Genomic DNA, 23,941 nt, shown 5'->3' on the forward strand with positions numbered 1-23,941 from the left:
AATCTTTAGTTCGGCACTGATTCCACCTTTTCGCTTTCCTGTCTGGAACGTTAGACTAAGTTTTTAACAGATATCTTTTAACAGTAAATTATTTGTGTCATACTTGCAAGTCCAAGTCCAGTGTCTAATTGTTTCTTTTAACAGAACCAAAAGTCTAAGTTGCACCAGGGCTGTTTTCCACCCTGGCCCTGGTGAAAAAATTTTCAGTGCTTTCCATCTAGGCTTGGTAAATGAGGCTGACAAAACCAAATGAGAATATCTTTTTGGTAAACACTCTTTTTACCTTGAAAATACTGCAGTATCAGCAGCCCACTGGAAAGTATTTTAAACCATGACACATAAAGTTCTCACAGTGTAAGAAAGGTATTAAACACTAATATAGGGAATGTCAGTTACCACTGAAGAGTATGGTCAACTATTCAATAAGTGATTTTAAAGCACTGACTGAAAATACCCAGTTGTCAGCATTAAAAAGTAATATAATCACTCCTTTAAAGACAGCAAATAACCAAAGAGTTAATTCCTTTCTAGCTGCACCACTGTAATAGTTCCTCAATTTTTGTAACATTTTATAGACTTTCATTGACAATGCCAGTCTTGGTCCCTGTTGAAAGGCAGCCCATTTCTGTTTAATCAGAAATGTCCTTGATCCTTGAACAAGGAAAATACTGGGAAACATCGTGTCTTCTGACAAAAATATACACATATATTGTGTACACATATCTTATTTATTTTCTAAACAATTATTTATGCAAAGTCAGAGGGGAAGCATACTGAAATTTGACCAGAATATAGCCAAGAAGAAGCCTTTTGACATTTTGGTGTATCTATAATTTTTTTTTTTTTACTTCATAGTGATGAACCTTTGGAAAAAATTTTTTTTTCCAACACCATAATATATTTTTCTTTGTGTAGCCCTAAGGCTGCAGTCCATATGTGCATGAGGCTCACTGTATGACTTATTTTTCCTTCAGCTGTCACACTCTCAGCAAGGTATGGAGCAGACTTCGGTAGATGACAGCAGGTAAGGCAAGGCTGACTGCAAACATAAGAAAAAGTTCTTGCATTCATATCACTGGGAGCACAAACAGTTTCAAAGAGAGAGGAAAAAGCCCTTTCCAGCAATTATTTTACTGTCCATATGTATTGCTGTAGGAGCTTTCCTTTTGAGCTTCTAGCAATGAATTTTATCGTGGGAACTATTATTGTTAGATTTGGGTAATATTTTTTAGAGAAAGCAGCTAACATGGCAAAAATGCTGAGTTTGTTTTTTCCCCATGCCAAAACCACTTTCCCCAGGTTTTAAATCTGACATTAGAATCAGGCTGGAGTGGGTAGCTATGGTCATAAGCATTGCAGAAAGTTTCTGCCACCCCCTGAGTGGGCGGCCAGCAAACTGCAGTGCTCACTTGGGAAATGGGGTTTAACTTCTGGTATGGTCACCAAGGTTGTAAACCTGAATATCCTGCTTCTCATGAGCATACTATACCCTCCATGTTATAAGAAAGAGAGGATGAAGTGGTGGGAAAATGCCTCAAACCTTCTTGGCACAAGATGGCACAAGACTTTGAGTGGCTGAGCCCAGCACTTGAGGATAAGCTTCACTGACACTCTTGCTGTGAGCTGCTGTTGAATGGAAAATTACTGTAAGTGGGAGATGGCACAGCCCAGCTGTTTTCATTAGTCTGCACTGCCATGTCCTAAAAGAGAGACACAAAGCTCAGGAATGTTGCCTTTCAGCATGGTAAATATGTGCATAGCTACTGTATGGCATCCATAGAGGCATTACAGCCCTGCATAATAGTTCCATTTCAAGAGATATAAAAAAGGAAACCCTTGCATAATGTTTCATAATCACATATTTCATTCAAAATATGTCTATAAAGCCCAATTTTCCTGTCCTGCCAAACTTCTGCTCACAGTAAGGAAAAGCATGAGGCCAGCATAAGTCTCCCACGTCTTTTGTTTGCCTGACAGGCGTGTGGCTGTGCAATGAGCTGATAATCAAAGGCTTTACATCAGAACAGCCATATTTTTTCTGATCCCTTCATAAAACATATAAGCCTCACAGAAATAATTCAAGTTTGAGTCTATGCTTCCAAAGGAGGTTTGTGGGTGTTTTGGTTTTCTAGGTTTTTGTTTGTTTAGTTGTTTGGTTTGTTTTTTTTTAAGGATGAAAACATTACCACCTAGTGGCAAGGCTTCAGAACACAGCAAGCCTAATGTGAAATCTTGGATCAAAAAATAGGTATCCTGAGTTTCTGTGCTTGACAGAAAAAGAACAAGATGAAAAATAATTCTGAATTCAAACAGGCAGCACAATATTGGGTATAGATATGTCAGCACAGGGGTGAATTTCTGAAATTCCCAAGTTGATTCCTGTGGCTTGACAGCTACAGCTGGTATATGCTGGTTGTAAAATTTCATCCCACCTGAACTGGACAAACACAGCACATCCCTCCAATTAACAAATAAAAGTGAGATGAACCCTACAATTAGGAAACTGACCACATGTGCTTTTGCACATGGACTATTCAGACCAGGAAAATGAGGCTACAGGTGATGTAAAGAGGAGCTGGTGCTGATGAGAGGAGCCCCCAAAGTGAAGTAGTAATCTCAGAAAGAAGAAGCGAGTCTGGAGAAACAGCAGCATGTATCTGGCCTGAAGGCATAACCCAGCAGTGGGGAAGATGGAGGACACCATGGACAGCTTGCAGCCCATAATGCCTGAGGCTGTTATGGAGAGCAGCAGCAGAGCACAAACCAGCCCCAGACTTTCTGCTGGGTTGTCCCCAGTCGGTGCCTTGTCCCTGCTGAGAGGGATGGGGACACTTTGTGACCAAAGTGCTGGGGTCAGCCAGAGAGCAGGTGGCTCAGAAAGCAGAGTAAATCTCCTGTTTCTTAAATAAGCCCCAGTTAATCCAGAGCCACTGCAGGTTGTTGTTGAGTGTGTCTCACCCATGAGAGCACCCTATTTCCAAATGATCCTTTTCAGCTAACTACTATTGCAAATTACTATGTATGGTTGAATTAATGAGATTTCCCTTTATATTATCCAAACCCCTTGTTTAATTAGACTTAAACACGTGTCAACAATTTTACTTTTTTTTTTTTGACATACTGCCACGATTTTGCACAATCTGTGATTAGGTGGATGTAACTCGCTGAAAGAAGGTGTACATTGACTTCCTCTGGAGAAATTCAAGAACTGCCAGGCTGACATACAACCCTGACAGGGTTATTAATAGCACTGCTAATTTGATAAATCTGGCGTTTTTCAAAGATTCTTCCATAAACAAGCATTTAATGCTTGACTAATATCTCTGTTGGAGTGGGTATAGAGTGGGATTCAGAAGGAATGCAATCTGTGGCAGATGTGTATTTGTGAAGTATCTTGCCTTCAGCATCTCTCTCAAATGATGTCCCACTTGTGCAATTCTTCAATTTTGCTTTTCTCTTGAAATTGTATATCCACAGAAGACATTAATTATAAAGAAAATTGGTGTCTCTTTTTGGAAACACCTTCTGGTCCTAGCAGTGAAACTCGTGGGATCCAGACACAAATGGAAGCATTTGTGTAATTATTATATCCAAACAATGGATTTTTCTTTCCATCAGGAAAATTATCTTATGTGAAAAACCCTTTGAAAGGCCACTGTTTGAGAGAGCAACTGATTTTTATAGGAGACCACCAGCCAGATCTTGAGAGGAAGTCAGAAATTACTGTGATTTCCCCACATTGTTAAAAAATGAAGTTTACTGTGATGTACAGTGAGAGTTGTCCTCACTGTGAAAGCAACTAATCTTTCTTTTTAGGGAACCTGATTCTTAACTTACTGAGAAAAAAGGCAAACAGTACAGGTCCTCCCACAGGTTGCAGTTTTGCAGGCATTTTTCCTGTGCGTTGTCTGTTCTCCCAATGGACTGGTCTCAAAGGGCCTCTGAATACATTATTAAAACATAAGTGTGATGTACTGACACTCTCGAATGTAGGAACTTGTCTGCAGCCTTTTGAAAGCTCCAGCCCCGGTGCTTGGGGGACAACTGTGATGTTGCAGTTGTGAAGTGGTTGCTCAGCTGCTAGAGAGCTGCTGAGCAGAAAGGAAAGCAGGCCTTGCCTGCATGGCTTGGGCTGGCAGCCTTCCTCTGTCAGGCACTGTCACAAAATTTGTTCTTCACACATAAGATGGATGGCCAAGAAATTCTCCTTTAGCCTCTCAGTACCCAAATTTACTATTAAGTTTCCACAGATTAATGTATCAAAATGGTGAGTTTTGGACCAGATTTAGCAGGGGCCCAAAACACATTTCAAAGACAGAGCTAAAACAAACCAATGAAACAAACAAATGAAAAAAAAAAAAAAGAAAAAAAAAACCCACCAAAAAAAAACAAACCCAAAAAAACCAACAAACCACCAAAAAAAACCCCTGTACCAAAACCACACCAGAAATACACATTTCATTAGGGATTCCATATACCTTTCTTTAGGGACTAAGAACAAGGAATAGTTAAAATATCCTATTTAGGAAGGAGAAGGCTCTGAGCATACTTTATTGCAGCCTTTGAATACTTACAGAGGGCTTATAAGAAGGCTGTAGGGGGGCTTTTTACAAGGGCATGCAGTGATAAGACCAGGGACAATGGCTTTAAACCAAAGGAGGGTAGTTTAGATTAGATATACAGAATAAATTCTTTATTGTGAGGGTGGTAAGTCACTGGAACAGGCTGCCCAGAGAAACTGGGCATCCCTCAAGCATTCAAGACCAAGTTGGTGTGGTTAAAAGTGTCCCTGCCCATAGCAGGGGCAGGGGTGGAACTAGCTGATCTCTGAGAGTCCTTTCCAATCAAAGCACATTCTATGATTCTATAAAAGTTATCATTTTCTATCTAAAAGTAGGCATTTTCTTATCTCAAAATAAAGTTTTCACTCAGTAGCAATTATGATCAGTCACTCTTCCCTCACAGCTATACACAACTAAGGATACAGCATTTCAGTAGAGAAACCCAAGAGGTTGCCCAGGGAAGCTGTGGGTGCCCTATCCCTGGAAATATTCAAGGACAGTTTGAATGGGGCTTTAAGTAACCCGATCTAGTTGAAGATGTCCCTGCTCATTGTAAGGGCTTGGGCTAGATGACCTTTAAAGGTCCCTTCCAATCCAAACTGTTCCATGATTCTATATGTTAGGCAAGAGTGACATCTACTGTCCATCAGCACCAGCAGCCCAGAGGGGATGCAGTGCTGTCCCACTGGCCAAAATCCTCACTGAGAGGGACCAATGTCTGAGCTCATTTCCACCCTCGGATTTTCAGATTGTACTCTCAGTTAAAATGAATGAGAGACAGTATTTTAGTAAATATTATTCAATCACCCAGACTTCTGGTTGATGAAGAAAAATGGAATTGGGAGCTGTAATTCCCAAGGCTAGGGCACACACGACCAAAGCAGTATGACTAGCAACTCAAAACTGACTGATCAAGAAGGTGGGAGCTCTCAGTAGTTGGGGGTGTGTAACTAGAGAGACAAATCCTTTTTCATTTTGAAGAGGAATCTGCAGGGAATGAGAATCTGGGCTGTGAAAATCAAATTAAATCAAATACATTGAAGCATTCTGATACTGACAATGGGTACAATCTAATCTGTGACCAGATCCCAAGGTCTCTCCATATGAACATGTGTGTGACCTTTGCCCTGTCCTATGCTGAAATACCACAGCGCAGACCTGAAGAAAAAGCATTCCCATTAAAAACAAACCTGACAATTTGCTTATCAGAAATGAGATAAACAGTAGAAATATTTTTCAGACCCCAAGTCAAGTCAAATGAGTAATTTCCAGATATAACTTTCTATCTAAATACAGGCTACTTTCTGCATGTGAATTCTCAATGTAACCAAGCACACAGACATGCACACAGCCATACAGATCCAGATCTTAGGTATTAAGAAAGAATATAAAGGACTGCATAATACTGAGGACTAATAAAACAGAAAAATTAAGCTCTTTCAGCTGAAAATTTTGGTTTTGCAGCCTCATGAGAAACAGGGAGTAAACAGACAAGAACTCTCTAGCTGTGGAAAGGATTAGATGCAACACAGGGTAGCTTTCCTATAAGGTCTGTCTTTGCTGGAGCAGTAGGACACTTAGATACTACTCATTCTTGAAATGATGGCCTAGTCTTACCCTTGACTTTTACAGCTTGCAGACTTCATAGGAGCAAAAATCCTGGAGTCAAGGAGGTTGGCAGGGGCACCAGGAGGTCTCCAGTGCAATTGTCTGCTCCAAACAGGGTTGGCACTAATTTCAGACCAGGTTTCTCAGGACTGTGTCCAGCTGGGATTTGTAAATCTCCAGGGATGCCACCTGCACAACCTCTGTGGGTGGCCTGTTCCACCTCCTGGATGTCTTGAGGGAGAAAAGATTTGTCTTACTGTGATCTCCAAATGCTTCCAACAAAATTTGACTGGATGACGTTTTTGGGTTTTGGCCACAAAAAGGCAGTGATAGAGGCAATAAGGGAAGACACAGGCATTTTGAAACACCATTGGGCCTGTGGGCCAGCTGAGCATGCAAGGTGAAGACTATACAGGCACCAAGAATATGCAGACACTGACAGACTGGCTCAGGCACTGCTTGGGATGAAGAAATGTTTCACAAGAGGTGATTATTATGCCTAGATCTGCACCCTCATCTGCTTTTTCATGCTCAGTATTTGGTAACTGTGCTGGATGAGGATGTCATATGCAAGACTTTTATTCTTGTCTTCCAGTGAAAGGACACAAAGGCAAAGGCAGCCCATGGAAATTTTAGGTTTTTGCCTGAGCTAATCTTCCCACAGCATGAGATCTTCAAGAAAGAAAAATAAAACACACCAAAGACTAACATTTCCTGTCTTGCTGTACAAGGCCTCACAAATATTTTTGGCATTCTTCAATGATTTTGTTGTTTCATTCCAAGAAACATTTACAAAACATGTGGAAAAATAAATTGACAACAGACTTATGTCCCTGGAATATCGACATCTGACTTGCAGAGCTGCCATGCACAGGAAGGGCATGGATCCATCCAGCATGCACCCATCTACCCTGCTAAGTCCTGCAGTCACAGTGATACGTCCATGGGGGCAAAGATGTTACAACAAGGGGGAGAAATAGAGGTGCTGGCATCCACCAGGTTTTAGCAGTCTGAGTTTCCCACTGAGGGCAGGAAGGAAGTGCTCGGAGCAGGAAGGGCAATGAATAGCCGGAAGAACACATGGTGTAGGTGCCTCAGCAGTGAAAACTGCTAAGCTGCCAATGCTCACAGGACATCTGCACCCTGGGAATTTTATGAAGAATCAAAGGAAAAGGGAAGTTTTTGCCAAAGGAAAAGCTGTGTGTGTGGATGAAAATATATGTGTGTGTTTTGTGCATGTTTTAAATCGCCTTGATGACAACTGGTGAATGCATTTCAACGGTAGACCCTTAAAAATCTCTCAACTGCAAGTATAAAACCTCTCTGTTGGGAAAAGAGGGGAGCAACATAGCAGGAAGGAAGCCTGTGGCCAATGAAGTCAGGTGATATTTGTTGGGGGAATCAAGGACAATTAGTATCCAACCCCACTGATACCCAAAACACTTTTGAAAACCTTCTATCAGTCAATGTGAAATCTGGCAATCTGACAGATAACATCTTTGAAGTCTTCAGGATAAGAGACCCAAAACATAATGACAGAGTAATTTCAAAGTCATTCTTCACACAGCATGAAAATTGTTCAAAGCTGTTTATAGGGAGATTACACAATGGATCACATGGGATTTGTGTAAAAATACATGCTAAGGAACATCTCAATTTCAGCAAAGAATTTGAAATAACTAAATTATTTAAGAAAATCTCTTTCCAAGGAGAAAAAAGCAACCAGGTTTTGCTTGGAATGACAGCAGAAGCATCCCATTTATTTTCTGACAGAAGAAGGCAACCTCTAGCAACTGAATCACTTTAAGGTATTTGTATTTTGGCAGCAAGCTGGTGACCACACAGCCCACCACAGTCACACCTGAAAAGCAGGAGAGATACCCTGACAAGGGGCTATGCTATGGAGGCTTTCCTTGCTGAATTTGTGTGGCAGCAGTTGCTTTGCTGCATAATTTCACTGCTCTGTATGATAAAAGTGGGCAGCACAATACATTCTTTGTTCTGTTGCTGCTGATGCAGCATCAGCATGAGTTTTTTGTGATTCTTAGACCCTACTAATTGCAATTTTTTTTTCTGTTTTTCCGACTCTGGGTGATGGTTTCCTAGCCCAGTACATCTCTTTGTATTCCCATCTCCCCACCAGTAAGAGGTGGAGGGGAAGATTTTCTCAGTTTTTAGAATTTTCAAGGGAACAGGGATACAAGGATCTCTCCTCCCATCTCTCCCCCATGGCAGGGCAGAAAGTGCCCAGCATCATCAGCTGGAGCTCCTGTCACACTAAGAAGGAATACCTTTGTGATGAGCAGATGAAGAGACAGAGAAGCAGGAAAGATTCACTGATTGCTGCAAGTGAATGTTAGGGCTTGGAAGGGTGGAGTGTTCAGAACAGTCCACTCTTGACACCTCAGCAGAGTCCTGAGGCAGCTTGGGCAGAGCCGACTGGTGCGTGCACACTGGGCGTGCCTGGGGTGTCTGTGAGTCTGGTACTGCAGGCAGAGATGTGGCTCCAGCCAGAGATACAGAAACCCAGCATGGAGGCTGGAGGACATAAAGTTCCACCTCACAAAGCCAGGATGATGAATAGGTAGAGAAGGTCAGATGTTATCCCAGAATGCCTAAGAGACAAAACAATCAGGAAGAAGTGTGAAAGAGGATTGGATTATTAAATTTAAATATTTCCACAAACACAAAACAGCAATTGCTAAATGGGCTTCTCTCTCCTTAGAGCAGAGACACACATGAAGAACTTGAAAGGCTGAAAGTACAAACTAGAGAGTCATACTAAAATCTAAACGTGATTTCAACTGTGGGCACGATTTGCCATTAGAACAAACTATCAAAGGAAGAAGAGGATTTTCTCTCTCTCTCTCTTCAAATCAAAATTGTCCTTCTAGTAATAACTAAAAAAACCCCCCATGCCTAATACAAGTTATGGGAATTCAGAGCTAAAATCCTATGGCCTTGAGTGTACATGGTCTTGGGGATACAACCTTTAGATTGTATTTTCTAGAGCCTTCAAACCCTATGAATCTGTCCTGCAAAGTTGTCTGACAATATCATCTCATGTTTCTCTGTGACTGTACTAATATTTATGCAAAAGACACTCAACAGTGGTTCAAAAATTCCAAAGGTAAAGTACCATATTACTACAGGCAATTGTTTTAGTAGCTACCCACCCCCACAAAGAATTACTTGTTCTTCACTGCCACCCTGGACTGGCATATCTTAAGCTACACTGATGCCAGGAATCTCTTCCAATGAACGGGATCACAGCTATCACCTGTTTCTGTTTAAATATGCTCCCAAATAAACTAGTCAGAGACAATCTCTAAAGCCTCAATGTCTTGCAAGGCATGTCACAACATCTCCCAGTATACCATTTATTCCTGAAGCTCTTTACCAGCTATTCATAACTTTTCAAATCTTTTTCTGAACTACAAACACTAAATCTGAGATGAAGAATCCAAGTAATGATGCCATTTTAATATAATTTGAATTGTAATTCCAGAACAATATCCAGTCTTCCAAAATACCATACCAGAGCAGAAAATTGTTTCTTAGACAATGAAGTGGAAAATAATTAAAAAAACCCTATCTCCTATATATTGACAAGAACTCATAAGTAAAATGCAGAAAGTCCTTCATCCAGGTGTATAGGGATAAGCTGGAACTCCTGACTTCCCATGCTTGGCCTCTCCATGACTCCCCATATGCTCTTTATAGCATGTACAATTTCCATGATGCAGAGTACTGAAATTAGTGCCATCTGGCACCTGCTCACATGGTAAAACAGTGATTTCACCCTTTCTGCAGACAACGATGGTTCATATCACCTATTACTCAGGAATTTAGAAATCCAAAAGTAATGCTCAATCTCAAGGTGATGTTACATTATTTATACCAGAAAGAGTTAAGGAGAATAGGTTGTTTATGACATAAGCTGAAAATGGCATGTGAAAATTGCAAATACTGAAAGCATCAGGTAAACCGGACAGTTATGCAACCATTTAAGAAGTTTTATTTATTAAATGGTTTGAGCCTGATTCATCATTACATTATGCAGCACATAATTGCTCATATCTCCAGGTTCACCTCTCTTATCATCATGAGAAAGTAAATAATACCTTCACATGAGATCTGTGATGAAGTTCAGTGCTGGAAAGGATTCAAGTTTTTTTCAGCCTCATCTAAGCATTTGTCTCTCGAGATAATAACTTTCCTACCTGTTCACAGAAGTTTGCAAATATTTAATCAAAATCAAATCTGGAATGCTTATGCTTTTGAAAGTGATTTCTTTCCAAAAAAGGAGAAGCCTGGAACAAGCCTAAAGATCACTGCTCTGAAACAAGGTGGAAGTCCATGCAGAGCAGTCAGCACAAGTCAAAACCTTTTGAAGAGAAGATCAAGCAAAACATGCAAATACTGGGGCTACAGGACATCTCTGCAATCATAAAATCATAGGATTATAGAATTATTTGCATTGGAAGGAACCTTTAGAGATCATCTAGTTCCAAACACTATGTCGTGAGGGCACCTCCCACTCAACCAGATCCCCATTCAACCTTGATTTGACCACTTCCCCACTGGATGGGGCATCCACACCTTCTCTAGGCAACCTGTTCCAGTGTCTCACCACTCATAGTAAAGGATTTATTCCTTAGATTTAATCTAAACCCTCTCCCTTTCAGTTAAAAGCCGTTCTCCCTTGTGCTATCACTACCTGTCATAATAGGGTCACAGCAGGGTCATTGTAGCAAGAGCTACACACTGGAAAAGGGAGTAATCCCATAAAATCTTCAAGGTCCACACCATGGTTACACTGGAATCTCTAGGTGGGCCATGCTCCCTCCAATTCACTCTGCACAGGCAGTGAAACCCCTGTTGTAAGACACACCAGAATAAGCACTTCTTCATCTCCAAAGGAAGATGGGATTTGTGCCAGACCCTTCTTGAGAGCTGGTCATCACATTCAAGGAAGTGCTGGTTTTTCTCCTGCTTTATTGCCTAATTATTTAGGGACTGCAAAATAGTTCACACGGCAGGCTGGATATTTTTATTAAACATAATCAAAAGGAGCACATAGTTTGACACAGGCTTCTTCATTCATATAATCATGGAATAGTTAAGATCGGAAAAGACCTCCAAGATCACCGAGTCCAACCTTTGACTGAGCATCACCATGTTGACTAACTTAACACTAAGTGCCAAGGCCAGTTGTTTCTTGAACATCTCCAGGGATGATGACTCCTGTACCTCCTTGGGCAGCCCATTCCAACATCTAATCACACATTCAGTGAAGAAATTCTTCCTAATTTCCAACCTGAACCTCCCCTGCACAGCTTGAAGCCATTTCCTCTTGTCTGCCCACTGGGAGAGAAGAGGCCAACCCCCACCTTGCTACAGACAGCTGCGGAGCACAAGTTGTAGAGAGTGATAAAGTCCCCCCTCAGCCTCCTTTTCTCCAGTCTAAACACCCCCAGCTTCTCCAGTTACTCCTCACATCACTTAATATCAAGACCGCTCTGAGTAAGTCATGTTCCTTCTCTGGACACACTCCAGCTCCTCAATGTCTTCCTTGCAGTGAGGGGCCCAGAGCTGAAGGCAGCGCTTGAGATGTGGCCTTGGCAGGGGTGAGTACAGAGGAGCAATCACTGCTCTGTCCTGCTGGCCACACTATTGCTGATACAGGCCAGAATGACCTTTGCCTTCTTGGCCAATGGCACATTCTGGATCATGGTCAGCTGGCTCTTGACCAGATCCTTTTCTGCCGACCAGTTTCCCAGCCACTCTTGGCCAAACCTGGAGTGCTGTATGGGATTGTTGTGACCCAAGTGCAAGACCTGGAACTTGGACTCACTGAACCTTCTAAATTTGACTTCAGCCCATCGGTCCAGCCTCTCCAGATCTCTCTTCAAAACCTTTCCTCTGGCCTCTGGACAAGTCAGCAGAAAATGAATGAGTCGTGTAACATGGTCAGGGTAGTTATCTGTCATTCATGCAATCCTTTTCTCCATCAAAACCTACCTCCACCTGGGTTGCCCTCACAATCACCTGGCTTTAAATATCTCTCCCAGGCACAAGACCCATTTGAGCCCAGGTTTCACAGTCCTTGCTCTTCTCAGTGTCAGACCCATCAATGCAGAGGGACAACAGGTTCCCAGTTAGGAGAGCTCTGCTCTCCTTGAGAAGCAAGGGTTTGGTCTGAGATCTCACCATCCACCAAGCCCTCTGCAGAGAAGTTCCTGCCAGTTCAAAACCCTGCTCTTTCTGCATCCTTCCCCTCATCTCCCACCTCTCCTGTGCTCTGGGACTTGGAAGATGGGTATTCCTTGAGACAGGCACTGAGCTGGTGCTGCCTCTCACTGCCTGGGTGCTGCTGGCTTGCCTCCCTCACTGAGGCTGGAAGTAGCCCTGGCAAACCACTCCAGCCCACTGGGCAGGGTACAGGCAGTCCCAGTCCATTCTGAGAGTGAGACAGGTCCCTATGTCCCAAGCAGGTATTGGAGGCCAGATTGGAGGACAGGTGACACCAGACAGCTCTGCTGCTGGGGACATGGCTGCTAGTCTGCAGGTAGGTAGGTGAGAGGGGGCAGAGCTGCTCTCACTTATCACCATGGAGCCCATGCTGTCCTCACCTGGCAGAAACCTGGGAACACAGTCAGAACATTCCTGCAGCTTGCCTGATAGCCCATGGGGGCTTTCTCAACCAGTCTCACTGCACAAACCTATGGAATTTAAAAGAAAACTGCCAGCTGGAGTAACATAATTTAGGAACCAACTGTGAAGAGAAGACAACACTAAGGGTTTATAAGTAAAATGCATATTTTGATTTAGAGGTAGAAACTTGGAGGCAGGGCAAAGTGGAGAGAGATGAGTAAAGGGTTACAAGATGATGGAAGTATGGAAAAAATTAAACTTACCCGAGATGCGCCCAACACTTGAGTTAAATCCACATGCTCTTTCTGCATGAAAATATCTCCTGAATTATAAACGATAAGGAGGGCTCACATCTTGATCCCAAAGTATATCATTTGTGTCTTTTAAATCTAAGTCAGTTGAAGAGTTGAACACTGAGAGCCAAATTCTATTTAATTTATTCAGCAGCACATCTGTGTGAAATATAGTCCAATTACAGGCACTAGGTTACTTTGCCATGGCTGCAGCCATTTGGCTTTTATTTCCAGCAGGCTGTAATTAAATTATCGCAATGCAGAAGCAGACAAGTTTCTCTTATACGTGACTGCAATTAAAGACATGCAATCACAACATTTTTTAAAGTGACTCCAATCAATTGGTTACAGTAAAGAATACCATGTAATAAAGCAGTGACTCCACCATTAAGACTGAAAGAGGGTTTCTATTTCAATAATCTAGTTCCCTTCTAGTTCTGCTTTTGGATAATTTATTTAAAGTTCATTATGTGTCTACAGCATATATCATTTGCCCTCAGCCTGGGCTGCAGAAGTGCCATTATGGCCAATTACTTAGTGTGATAAAATCTGCCACAGTACAAACTGTTCCTTTATTAGATTTAAGTTTTGTCTAAATTCCATTTGTAATTCAGACAGCAAAATAACAAGACCAACAGCAAAGACTCACTGTCTTCTTCCTTTGGTCGCTGCTGTAACCTGTTGTAACCTTAGAGCAGTTCAGAACTGACACCCCACACCCACATGCTTTTCTTACAATGCTTGTGCCCATTTTGTGTTTCCATATCCAGTGCAGGGCTTGGGGTGTGGTCTGGCCTCTGAGGGAGTTCCTTGACCTGCATCCAGCCACAACACGAAACACATGGATAGTGAAGGCTCCAAAAGCCCCTGAGGGCAAGTGGCCACCAGTAGGGACTGCATGGTTGAGTGCCACTGATGTGCTTTTTGTGATCATAGGCATTTGCCCTCCGGCCTATGGTTTGCTACAACAGCACGCTGGTTGGTGGTGAGCAAGCTGCTGACAGAATGAAATTCTCCCAAAATCACAAAGGAAGTGGTGTGGGGAGCAGCTCCCAGCCATGCCCTTCAGCTGGCTCCGTAGCTGTGCACTGGGAACAGCAGGATGGGCACAGCCCTGGTGCTCCCAGCGTGAGAGCACAGCACAGCTTAGGCAGGGTGTAGCTGCTGCTGCCAGCCTGGTTAGCCATTAGCTGCAGCAGAGGCTTCAGTTTTGTTTGAGAATGATGGCATTGCTGCACAACTGTGAAGTAGGACCACTGGATTTATCCAAACTTCTCCTGCACCATCCCCAGCCATGACAAGGGGTTTAAAACTGTTTTGCTCTTTAAAAACCACTGCCAGTGTTTGGCATACATCTTTTCAAGCTCCAGCTTCATTTGTCAAAGTATTTTAAATATGTTTGAACCAAATGTTCTACACAAATTTGAATCCAAATCCTGCAACCTTTTTCTGTGGGATCTCACAAGTGAGGGTAGAAGCTACAGCAAGAAAATTCAGAGTGAAACAAGAAACAGAAGCAGTGATTCAGTAGGCTCCATTTTAACAGATCCAGGCCACAATAATTTGAGGACGGGCATCATCCTATAGGACACTGCATTCCTCTGGAAAAAAATATTCCAGATGTATTCATTTTCTTCCAGCAGAACATTTGCTCCATTTTAGAAGAGGGCACTTCTTCACAGAAAATGTATTTACTGAATGCCATGTTAACACTTATTTGCTATGTGCATCAGTGACTGTCTATTTTCTGCTGTAGAGACTGTATACCAGGCTGTCTTTATGTTCCTCGAATCCTGCTCATGTCCCATATTGTATCTTGCAATTGGCTGCTTTACAAAATTGGATGAATTTATTTTGATGTTTCAGAAAATTTCTATCTAAGACTAATGTCAAAGCAAAACACCATTTAAAATTTTTAGAGGGACAGAAATTTACGTAGCAGCTAACGACAAGCCTAAAAATAACTTATTTGTTGGCAACATCAATCTTGTTAATGAACTAAAATAATGAAATATTCCTCTATCACTGGTTTCCAAGAAGCAAGAAGAAAAATGTAAAAATATCAACCAACTCAAGTAGCAAAAAAAAAAAAAAAGAGTTTTGAAAACTCTTCAAAATCCACCTTTTTTTGGGGTGGGTTTTTTTTTAAGGGAACAGTTATGTTCTGGAAATTACCCTCTATACTTTTGGTCAGTAACATAATACAACTTATCTGTCCTTCTTCTCCATTTGACCCCTGATGAGAGCAGAAAGTGAACATTGTATATGAGGGACACACCTCAAACACTGTGGAATCCCTTATATTACAGCTTCATTGTGCCTTTGTTGGCCCTTTCCTGAAATATCCATTTTAAAATAAAATTTGGTGTATCTAGATATGATAAAAGCCCTCTAGATCAAGATCAATTCTTAACACAGCAAGGTCTTTCCTTATTCATAAAAGTCACTTTAATAGGAGCATTGATGAGCAGCTGAAAGACCTGATTATAAGTTGTTTTTAATGAGAAGTGAGGAGTCTTATCTGTCAGTGAACTCTAAACATGTCTCTCTTTCTTAACAGCTAAGGAGAAAAAAATGAACACAACAAATGACAACTTAGCCAACTCCATCACCCAGCAAGACACTGAAGTTGATTTTCCCAAATGCACTGTGTGGAAGTAGGTCTGAAGACTTTGTACCTCCACATTATGTCTTTCTGCTGGGCTTCCTGGGACATTTCATTGTCATTTGTGTTTACAGCTTCAAGATGAGATCTTGAAAGACCAGCACCCTAATCAGGCTGAACCTGGTACTCACAGACCTGCTCTACCTCACTGGCCTTCCCTTCCTGATGCACTACTGTGCTACTGGGGAACACTCAATTTTTGGTGAATTCACGTGCAAGTTCATCTGCTTCGGCTTCCCCTTCAAATTGCACAGCAGCATCCTCTTCCTCACCTGCTTCAGTGCCTTCGTGGTGATGTTTGACACAATGAAGTTCTCCCACATCCAGAGGAAGTGGTGGACAGCAGTGGTTCGCACAAGCATTTGGTTGATGGCACTGGAAGCTGTCAGCCCTGTCATTTCTTGATCTCTTCAAAAGGGACACAAAACATAAGGTCCTCATGCCTCAACCTGACCAGCTCTGCAAACCTGGGCACAATCAGGTGGCTGCTGACCAGCCTGGCCTTCTTCTTGCCCTCACTGACAGTGACTCTGTGCTATGGGCTCATCATTTGCACCTTGGCCATCGGCCCCTCACATGGGCTTGCTACAAACAGAAGGCTCTAAGACTTGCTGTTGTCCTCTTGGTGGTCTTCCATGTGTACTTCCTTCCCTTCCATGTCTTTTGGGTGGCTCTGTTGCCTAAGATTGGAAGAAAAACTTTCCAAACAATATTAGAATTGATAACATGAGGAGCAGTCTTTTATGAAAGCTTTCATTAAAGACTTTTCATAAAAGACATAAAAAGACTGCTCTTCATGTTATCAATACTATTATTGTTTGGAAAGTTTTCCTTCCAATCTTAGGCAACTGCTCAGGTTAACGACAGTTGTGTCCAGCCAGCTGGTCACATGGAGAATGAATACACTCTGCCTACTGTGTCAGCCACCAGCTCCACTCAACACATGTGGTAACCTGTTGCTTTATGTCACAGTGGGAGACAACTTCCAGTAAGCCACGCGCTCTCCTTCAAGGTGTAAGTGGAGCAAATACATCCAGGAGCAAAAACTACATGACCAAGTCAGAAATCACATTAAAGTTGTGAAGAAGTCCCCTGAAGTAAATTCCAGCAAACCCATGATGGCTTTGGTGCTCTAAGCTCCTAAGACAGTTGTGTTGGTATGACAGCAAGAATTGCATCTGACTTTGCCCTCTCCCTGCAGCAGAGGACTTGTCAAAAAGCTTTCCTGGAAGCAGCTTTATATACACCTCTCCTAGCAACCAAAGAAAGAGGAGGGAAAAGACAAGACTAAGCCACCTTGAAGGCAAAATTTAAAACCATCAAGGCAAAGACATTTGGGAAACACAGGGTTCTCTAGCTCTGGGCTTTGCTATTGAGTCCAGAAACATGGAGAGCTTAGTCTGGACATGAGAACAACTTCCACTGATTTCAGTGTTGCCACTGATGGAGTACTTTGTTTATTACAGCCTAAGTAAAACATAGCAGATATTGTCACGGTTGCTGAAACCACTGACTTGCACACCTAGAATGCTCCTAGATAAATCAGATGTTTTCAGATTGGATGGAAGTTCAATGAACTTCATCACAGGGCACTGAGCAATTTAATGGAGAAATCTCTTAGCCTAGGGGAGGATGGGAGGAATAGGAGAGGCAGACCTACATGGTGACTACAAGGCTATATAAGTATATATAAATAGATATATACATATCTGGAAAAATGGAGAAAAAATGAATTAAATCATATAAGTCTACAAAAGATGATTATAGATGAGTAGTAGCCTCTATGAATCTATCAGCTGAGTATAATCCCAGATCATTCTGATTTCCTACTACAACAAATTAATAGGCTCATACATGAAGGATAGGAGAATGTCACACATCTTAGCTCTCAAAAAAATTTCTCAAGTTTTGGCTATCTGAGATGACTCTCTTACCATAAGCCAAGGAAACAGTTTGGAGAAACTACTTTTACTAGTTCCAGAGTTCATGCTCAGAGTCAAAGTATTAGCGATTTACTATCAGAGTAGGGGGAGCCACAGAGTGAGGATTTGACCACTCTGTCCTGGGTTCAGGAGTATTTAGTGTTTTCATTATCAAACTGGATAATGAAATAAAGTCTGGTTCTTCTATTTACATCTTTACTTGAAGCTAAGAGGACAAAATTAGGCTGGCAAATTACAGCTATGATCTGCAGAGACACAGGCTGCTACTAAACAGTGACAGGTACAAAGTTCTATGTTTAAGTATAAATAATGAATTGTGCAAGCACAAATGGAGAAAAAAAAGGAAACTGTTATGTAGCTGTTGTCATCATATTGCAAAGGTTCCATATTGTTGTCTCCTTATTGCAAGAGTTTCATACCTTCTCAGTGTTTCTTGTGGGCAAACCCTCTAAGCACGGACGCTCCCTTCTCACAGCAGCCAACTGACTCCAGTTCCCTCTCAACCACCCAACCCACTCTTTTCTAGCACTCTTCTTCTTATTCGTTACAGCTGTGACCTGTTAAAGTCAGGCCTGCTCCTAATCTTTGATAATTAGCCCAGCAGCAACTCCTTAGGGGAAAGATCACTTTCTATACTACCTTTATTTTCTTATGTCCTATCCCCCTACGGGTAGCAGTTTTGTAGAGAAAGATCTGTGGATATTGTGAATCATAGGCTGGACAGGAGCTGACAGTTTCAGTGGGCTGACAGTGTCTGCTGTGGCAAAAGAGATGTATAAATAAAAAATAGTATTTATGATGCCTTGTGGATATTTAAAATATCTCGTGGATACTTAAAACTTTGTTAAAGGACCATCCATCAGATATGTCTTTCAGAAGCACTGCCACAGACCTTTTGAGATGTTTTCTAGTTTAATTTCTCTTCTTCTGCACTGTTGTCAAAGGCCAAATTTTACAGGTTGCCAGTAGGTAGTGATCAATCATGGTCAAGCATCCTGGTTTCACATATGCGTGGTTAATTCAACCCCAAAAGTTACACAACACGAGGTGATTCACACAAAATAAAATATTAAAAAAATAAAATAAATATTTTCTGACATAGATTCATTACATCCCGACTCTCCAACATAGGTAAAAAGTACAAACATGCTGCACAAATTCTCTTCTTCCACATCAGTAAAAGAACAAGATGTGTCTACCACTTACACACATACATCTGAAGGAGTGGATTAAAAATTATCTTTTTTGCTCTGTCAGAGCATTTTTAATTCTTGTTCTCAGAAGCTCTTCCCTCTCTAGCCCAAGACAAGCTTATCACACACAAGCAGAAGCTCTTCAGTATAACTACATGTTCAATATAAAATGAAGCAGCTGAAGGAAAAAATTGGGAAATTCAAGTGTTCAAGACTTTCCATCTCTAACAGCAAGAATGACAGTCTCACAGTGACTTGGAGAGGGGCTATCTTTTTTGTTCCCTCCTCTCTCTCCTTAATAAAGATGTTGTTTGCTTGCCCTCTTCCTACCTCACCTGCTCATCCACCACATCACCTAAATTAGTTTGGGTTAAACTAGCTGATTTCAAAGTGCCAAAGTAGATCAGGGCATGGTCATGGAGCTGTAGTACGCTGATGGGGAAAAAACCTCCAGGGGAAGGGCAGTCATGGCTCCCAGGAGCATGGCTGGGTCTGGAAAAGGAGAAAAGTTCAACCTTACCACAGACACTTTTAAAGGATTCAAGGACTGCTCAGGTGCTCTGCAGGACTGAGAGATCATTATCTCATGCACCTCATTCCTTTTGCTTACTGTGAAGCTCGATAGCTTCTATTTTTAGCTGCTGTTAGGTTTACTGCTGAAACAAGGATAAGTGCTTCAATTGCAGTAAATAGGAGACACTTCTCAGGCTCTGTACACAGTGTGACAATATAGCTACATAAATTACTGCACTATTGCAGGCTAATTCACACCACAGCCATGCTCCAGTGAGCAGGCTTCTCTCAGAAGTCTCTGGTAGGTTTGTCTGCAAGGACAGTCACATCAGCTCAAGCACCTACAGCAGGCTGCCCTCTGCCTGGGACTGCACAGGGACCAAGAGAGCAACTCTGCAAGGCAAACTTCTCAAGGCAATGTCAGCTCTGATGACATTAAAGGTGAAACTTGGGAGCTGCCAACTGTTTCTGTAGACAAGTCAAACCTGATTCCTCACAGTGACTCGTGCACTGTCACAGATTGCAGCAGAGGTATTTTCTACTTTTGTTTGTTCAGGTAGGCAATCAGCAATTTTTTTTCCTTTTCTCCCCAATTTTGTGTTCCCAAAAGAAATAAAAGCTAAAAGGCCTTCCTCATATTCAAACCTCCCAGAGAGCAAAAATACTGACAGTAATGTCCTGCATAAAAGAGAATTCACACAATCTGTTCTAATCTGGCTGCTCTGCAGAACACCTAAGGAGAGAGTTGTGTAGAGGACTGCATGTAGCCTCAAAATGAATAGCTAGGTAAAGAGCTAGTGGAGAGAAAGGTTAAAACAGCTTGGAAATGTCTATTTTGACAATGTCTGTGTTGGATATTGCTGTGAAAGAAGGCTTCAATTTTGTCCTGATGTAATGGTGTGTATATATATATATATCTATATATCTATATAGATGTGTATTTATATCTGGGGTGCTGCTGCAGCAGCTGTGCAGTGCCATGATCCACCACACCTAGTCCAGGGCAGTGCCAGGCTCACCACTGAGTCATTTAGACCTCACATGGATGCTGCCATTTTGCTGATAAGGCTAAGTGAGCAAAATGAGCTTTGAATGACTGCTTCCATCTGCCAAGATTTTCTGCTGTGAGAATGCAGGTTGAGTGAACCTAAACTTTAAAGCAGCAAATGACTTTTTTGAGCACATCACTGTTCAGGTCCTACCAGCTCTGAATTCAGTTTGCTTTGCCCTGCCAGCAGAAAAGGAGTAGAGATGTAAAGGAAAATACTTCATGTGTTCCCTTATGTTTTGTGACAGTAGAGGCATTCAACAGTGCCAGCTGATGCCACTTCAATGTAAATGCCCCACAATTGAGTCAAGAAGGTGGAAAACCCATTTATACTAAAGAAAATGTATTTCAAGGCCTGTTTTTAAAATAGCACCTGGAAGAGAGCAGTATTTCTAACTGAGGTGTCTTTCTGACTTGATGCCCTAGCCCACAGAGTGCTGGGGTAGAGGGCAGAGTGAGTTGGATGCCTCCTAAAGCAGGAGAAAAAGTTGCATTCCCACTTTCAGTCAGAGCTGTACTTTGGAGAAGAAGGAGAAGGAGACAATTAAAGTTGGTAAACCAAGATTCATATATTTCCAAAACAAAATTTAAAGCTGAAATGCTGATTTTTTTAAATACACAGAAGAAAAATGATTTTTCAGAGCTGCTGCAGGCAAGTATAAGGCACACTATGTTTGATTCATCCTTGCTGGAACCTTAAAAGGCACTTGAATTATAAGGTGTGTTTCCTTCTAAGATTACTCCTTGGTTTCTTTACTCCCCAAAAGGATTGATATCACTGATTTCTAAACCAAAAGAGAGATGGTTGCCTGGAAGCTATAGTACCAGTGATGCTCTCCACTCTTAAAAGAAAAACAAAATTTCTGAGTTTCTGTGTTTGTTTATTGAAAAAAAGAAAAGTGTAATTTTCATATAACTTTATTAATTTCCTTCTATTTTGTAAAATAGTGCAAGAAGATGAGGTGAAGCAGAAAAAAATGCAACTTTGCACACAAATGTCTAATGCCATACTGAATGCTAATAAAACAAGCAAGAAAATATAGTTCCTTGAGAAATCTTCCTTTATGTGTTTTTTTTAAACCCAGTTGTATTTCCAGGATGATCCCTGCTACCCAGGCCAACAAACCTGATAGCAGGTTACTCCATCTTTCCCTTCACTACTCCCAGCTTAAGACATATTCAGTAGTTTAAGACCCATCAGTTTTCTGGAAAAGTGATTAGGAAATTGATTTTGTCCCTTCTAGCATTTCTGCCAAAACCTTTGTGGTTCCCATTTCCCCTGAATGGCACAAGATGAGTGGCTGAATCCCAGGACCTTTCCAAGACAACTCCTGTGCAGAATTGGTGCTTTCCTGGCAGATCTATGACAAAGTGATTTGGTATTACCCTGAGAACACCCTGTGATATTCACACATCTCTCCCCTAATTTTCAAGGACTTTCATGGCACCAGCTACTGTGCAAAGTGATGCCCTGGACCTGCAGCTTGCAGGGACAGAAAACACCTTCTCTGTAGGTGCCTCAAAGGGTATCCAAGGTAAAAACTCCAGCTCTGCTCTGCTTACAGATCTGTAAAGCTGGGGAGAAAAAAGGAGGCAGCTTGGCACAAAGCAGGAAAGCATTATGGGTGGATTTATTTCCAGTCCCAAATGATCCCAAAGGGACAATTTTCCACTGAGTGAGCCAGGCTGGCCCATCACTTATGGCCTCAGCAATGAAGAAGACCTGGCAGACAGTGGCACACAAATGCACTATGCAACAATTTCAAGCATAAATCTTTTGGGAAATTTTCTCTTCCCTTCAATTCATGATGTTTTTTATCAACAGAAAGTTATCTTAACAGACAAGGCAGCAGCACCTGCCTAGAGGAGTTTCCTCACATTACCTTTCTGCTAGTAAGCTGCTCTGAGATATTTATATATCATCCCTATTTTACAGGTGATGAAACTGAAGCACAGGGGAGTTAAGTGACTTGCCTCCAGTCACAAAGCAAATTAGCAGCCAAGTGGGGAAGAGATCACTTCTCAGCCCAGAGCTTTTACAAAGTGCATTTTAGGCTTAGGGAAAGATTTTCAAGGGAGTCTTGATTGCTCAGTGGTGGCACTTCAGTAATAAAAGTTGAGTTAGAGCAGTGTCTGCACTACTCAGGCCCTACTTCATCCCCAACATCATACTCTGTGGAAGGAGCACTCCTATTTTCTTTCAGAGAAGATTTTGGGGAACCAGCTCACCAAAGCTGATTGACTACCACTGTGTGTGACCTTAGCCAAGAGCCAGTAACTAATAGCTGTATCCATCCCATTTACAGGTTTCTATCAAGTGTTTTCTAATTTGCAGGGGTCTCCTATTTACTGCAATTGAAGCACTTATCCTTGTTTCAACAGTAAAATATTAAAAAAATACTGCTAATAAAAATATTAGCAGTCCACAAAATATTAGCAGTACACAGGGAAACCTTTCTGGCTGAAATGTGTGGATGGCACCATGGGTTGGGAGGTTGTTCTTTGTGGGGTGCAAAGGTCAGAAATAGGTTCCATAATTAGCCAGCTGCCTTCACCCAAGGGAAGGGTGCCACTGCTGGCCATGCATGTGTGCCAGCTCTGGGAGAGCACATGGGTCCTGCTATCATTCCTCAGAGCTGGGCCAGGCCCTCTCCCTGGAGACACTAACCCACATCCATGCTCTGCCTTCAGAACTTTTCTTCTACTGTGAGAAGAGCAAATGGAATTAAGATGTAGGTTTATCATATGTCTTCTAAATTTCCATCCTTACTTTGACTCAGCATGAATAACTTGCTTATCAGCGCTAGATACTTGTCCATGAATGCCAGTGAAAAACTAACCTGTCCCTCTACCATCAAAAAATCCCAGCAAATATAGTCCCCATCCTTTTTGCCAAAATGCAAACCTGCATCTCACTGGGGGAAGAGAAAGACAGGAATGGGGCATTGTCTTTGCTGGGAACACTAGGAAGACTGGCCATGCAGTAATTCCAGGCTGTGCCCAAGGGACTCCACCCTTCTCTAGAGCTGGGATCTGCTGGTGTAATAATTAAAATTCCCACTAGAGGGTAGACAAAACTTTTCCAGTAAAAGGATCGCCGTGGAAAAACGTAGAGTATGCTGCAAAGCAGTGTCTGATTTGGAAAAGCAAATCTGTGCTTGAGAAGCAGCAAAGAGTAGGAAAAGCAAGAATATGTTTATACCAGCTGCAAGAGCAAGGTGGGAGCATTGTTCCAAATTTCTCTAAAGAAACATAATCTCTGCTTTATGCTTTTAAATCAAATATAGCTGGAGTGGCTATGTTGTTACAAATATGTAAGCTGTAAATCTGATTTATAGAAAATATAGATTTGTGATTTTCAGAAATACAGCTGGTTTTAGCCCTGCAGATGTTGTCTTACAAACACTGATAGCAGACAATTAAGAATTTCAAATATTTAGAAAGGAAATAAAGGGAATT

At 41.8% G+C, this 23,941-nt stretch overlaps 1 protein-coding gene across 1 annotated transcript; it reads left to right on the forward strand.

Annotated features, from left to right (window-relative positions):
• Positions 1 to 15,694: 15,694 nt before the first annotated feature.
• Positions 15,695 to 16,777, forward strand: OXGR1 (oxoglutarate receptor 1). Its single transcript, XM_054514053.1, is given in 6 exon segments — positions 15,695 to 15,767; positions 15,770 to 15,808; positions 15,811 to 16,179; positions 16,182 to 16,355; positions 16,358 to 16,460; positions 16,630 to 16,777. Coding segments are annotated over 6 exon segments (906 nt in total).
• Positions 16,778 to 23,941: the final 7,164 nt, after the last annotated feature.

The sequence above is a fragment of the Molothrus ater genome, chromosome 2 (genome assembly GCF_012460135.2).
Source record: "Molothrus ater isolate BHLD 08-10-18 breed brown headed cowbird chromosome 2, BPBGC_Mater_1.1, whole genome shotgun sequence".
Taxonomy (NCBI): domain Eukaryota; kingdom Metazoa; phylum Chordata; class Aves; order Passeriformes; family Icteridae; genus Molothrus; species Molothrus ater.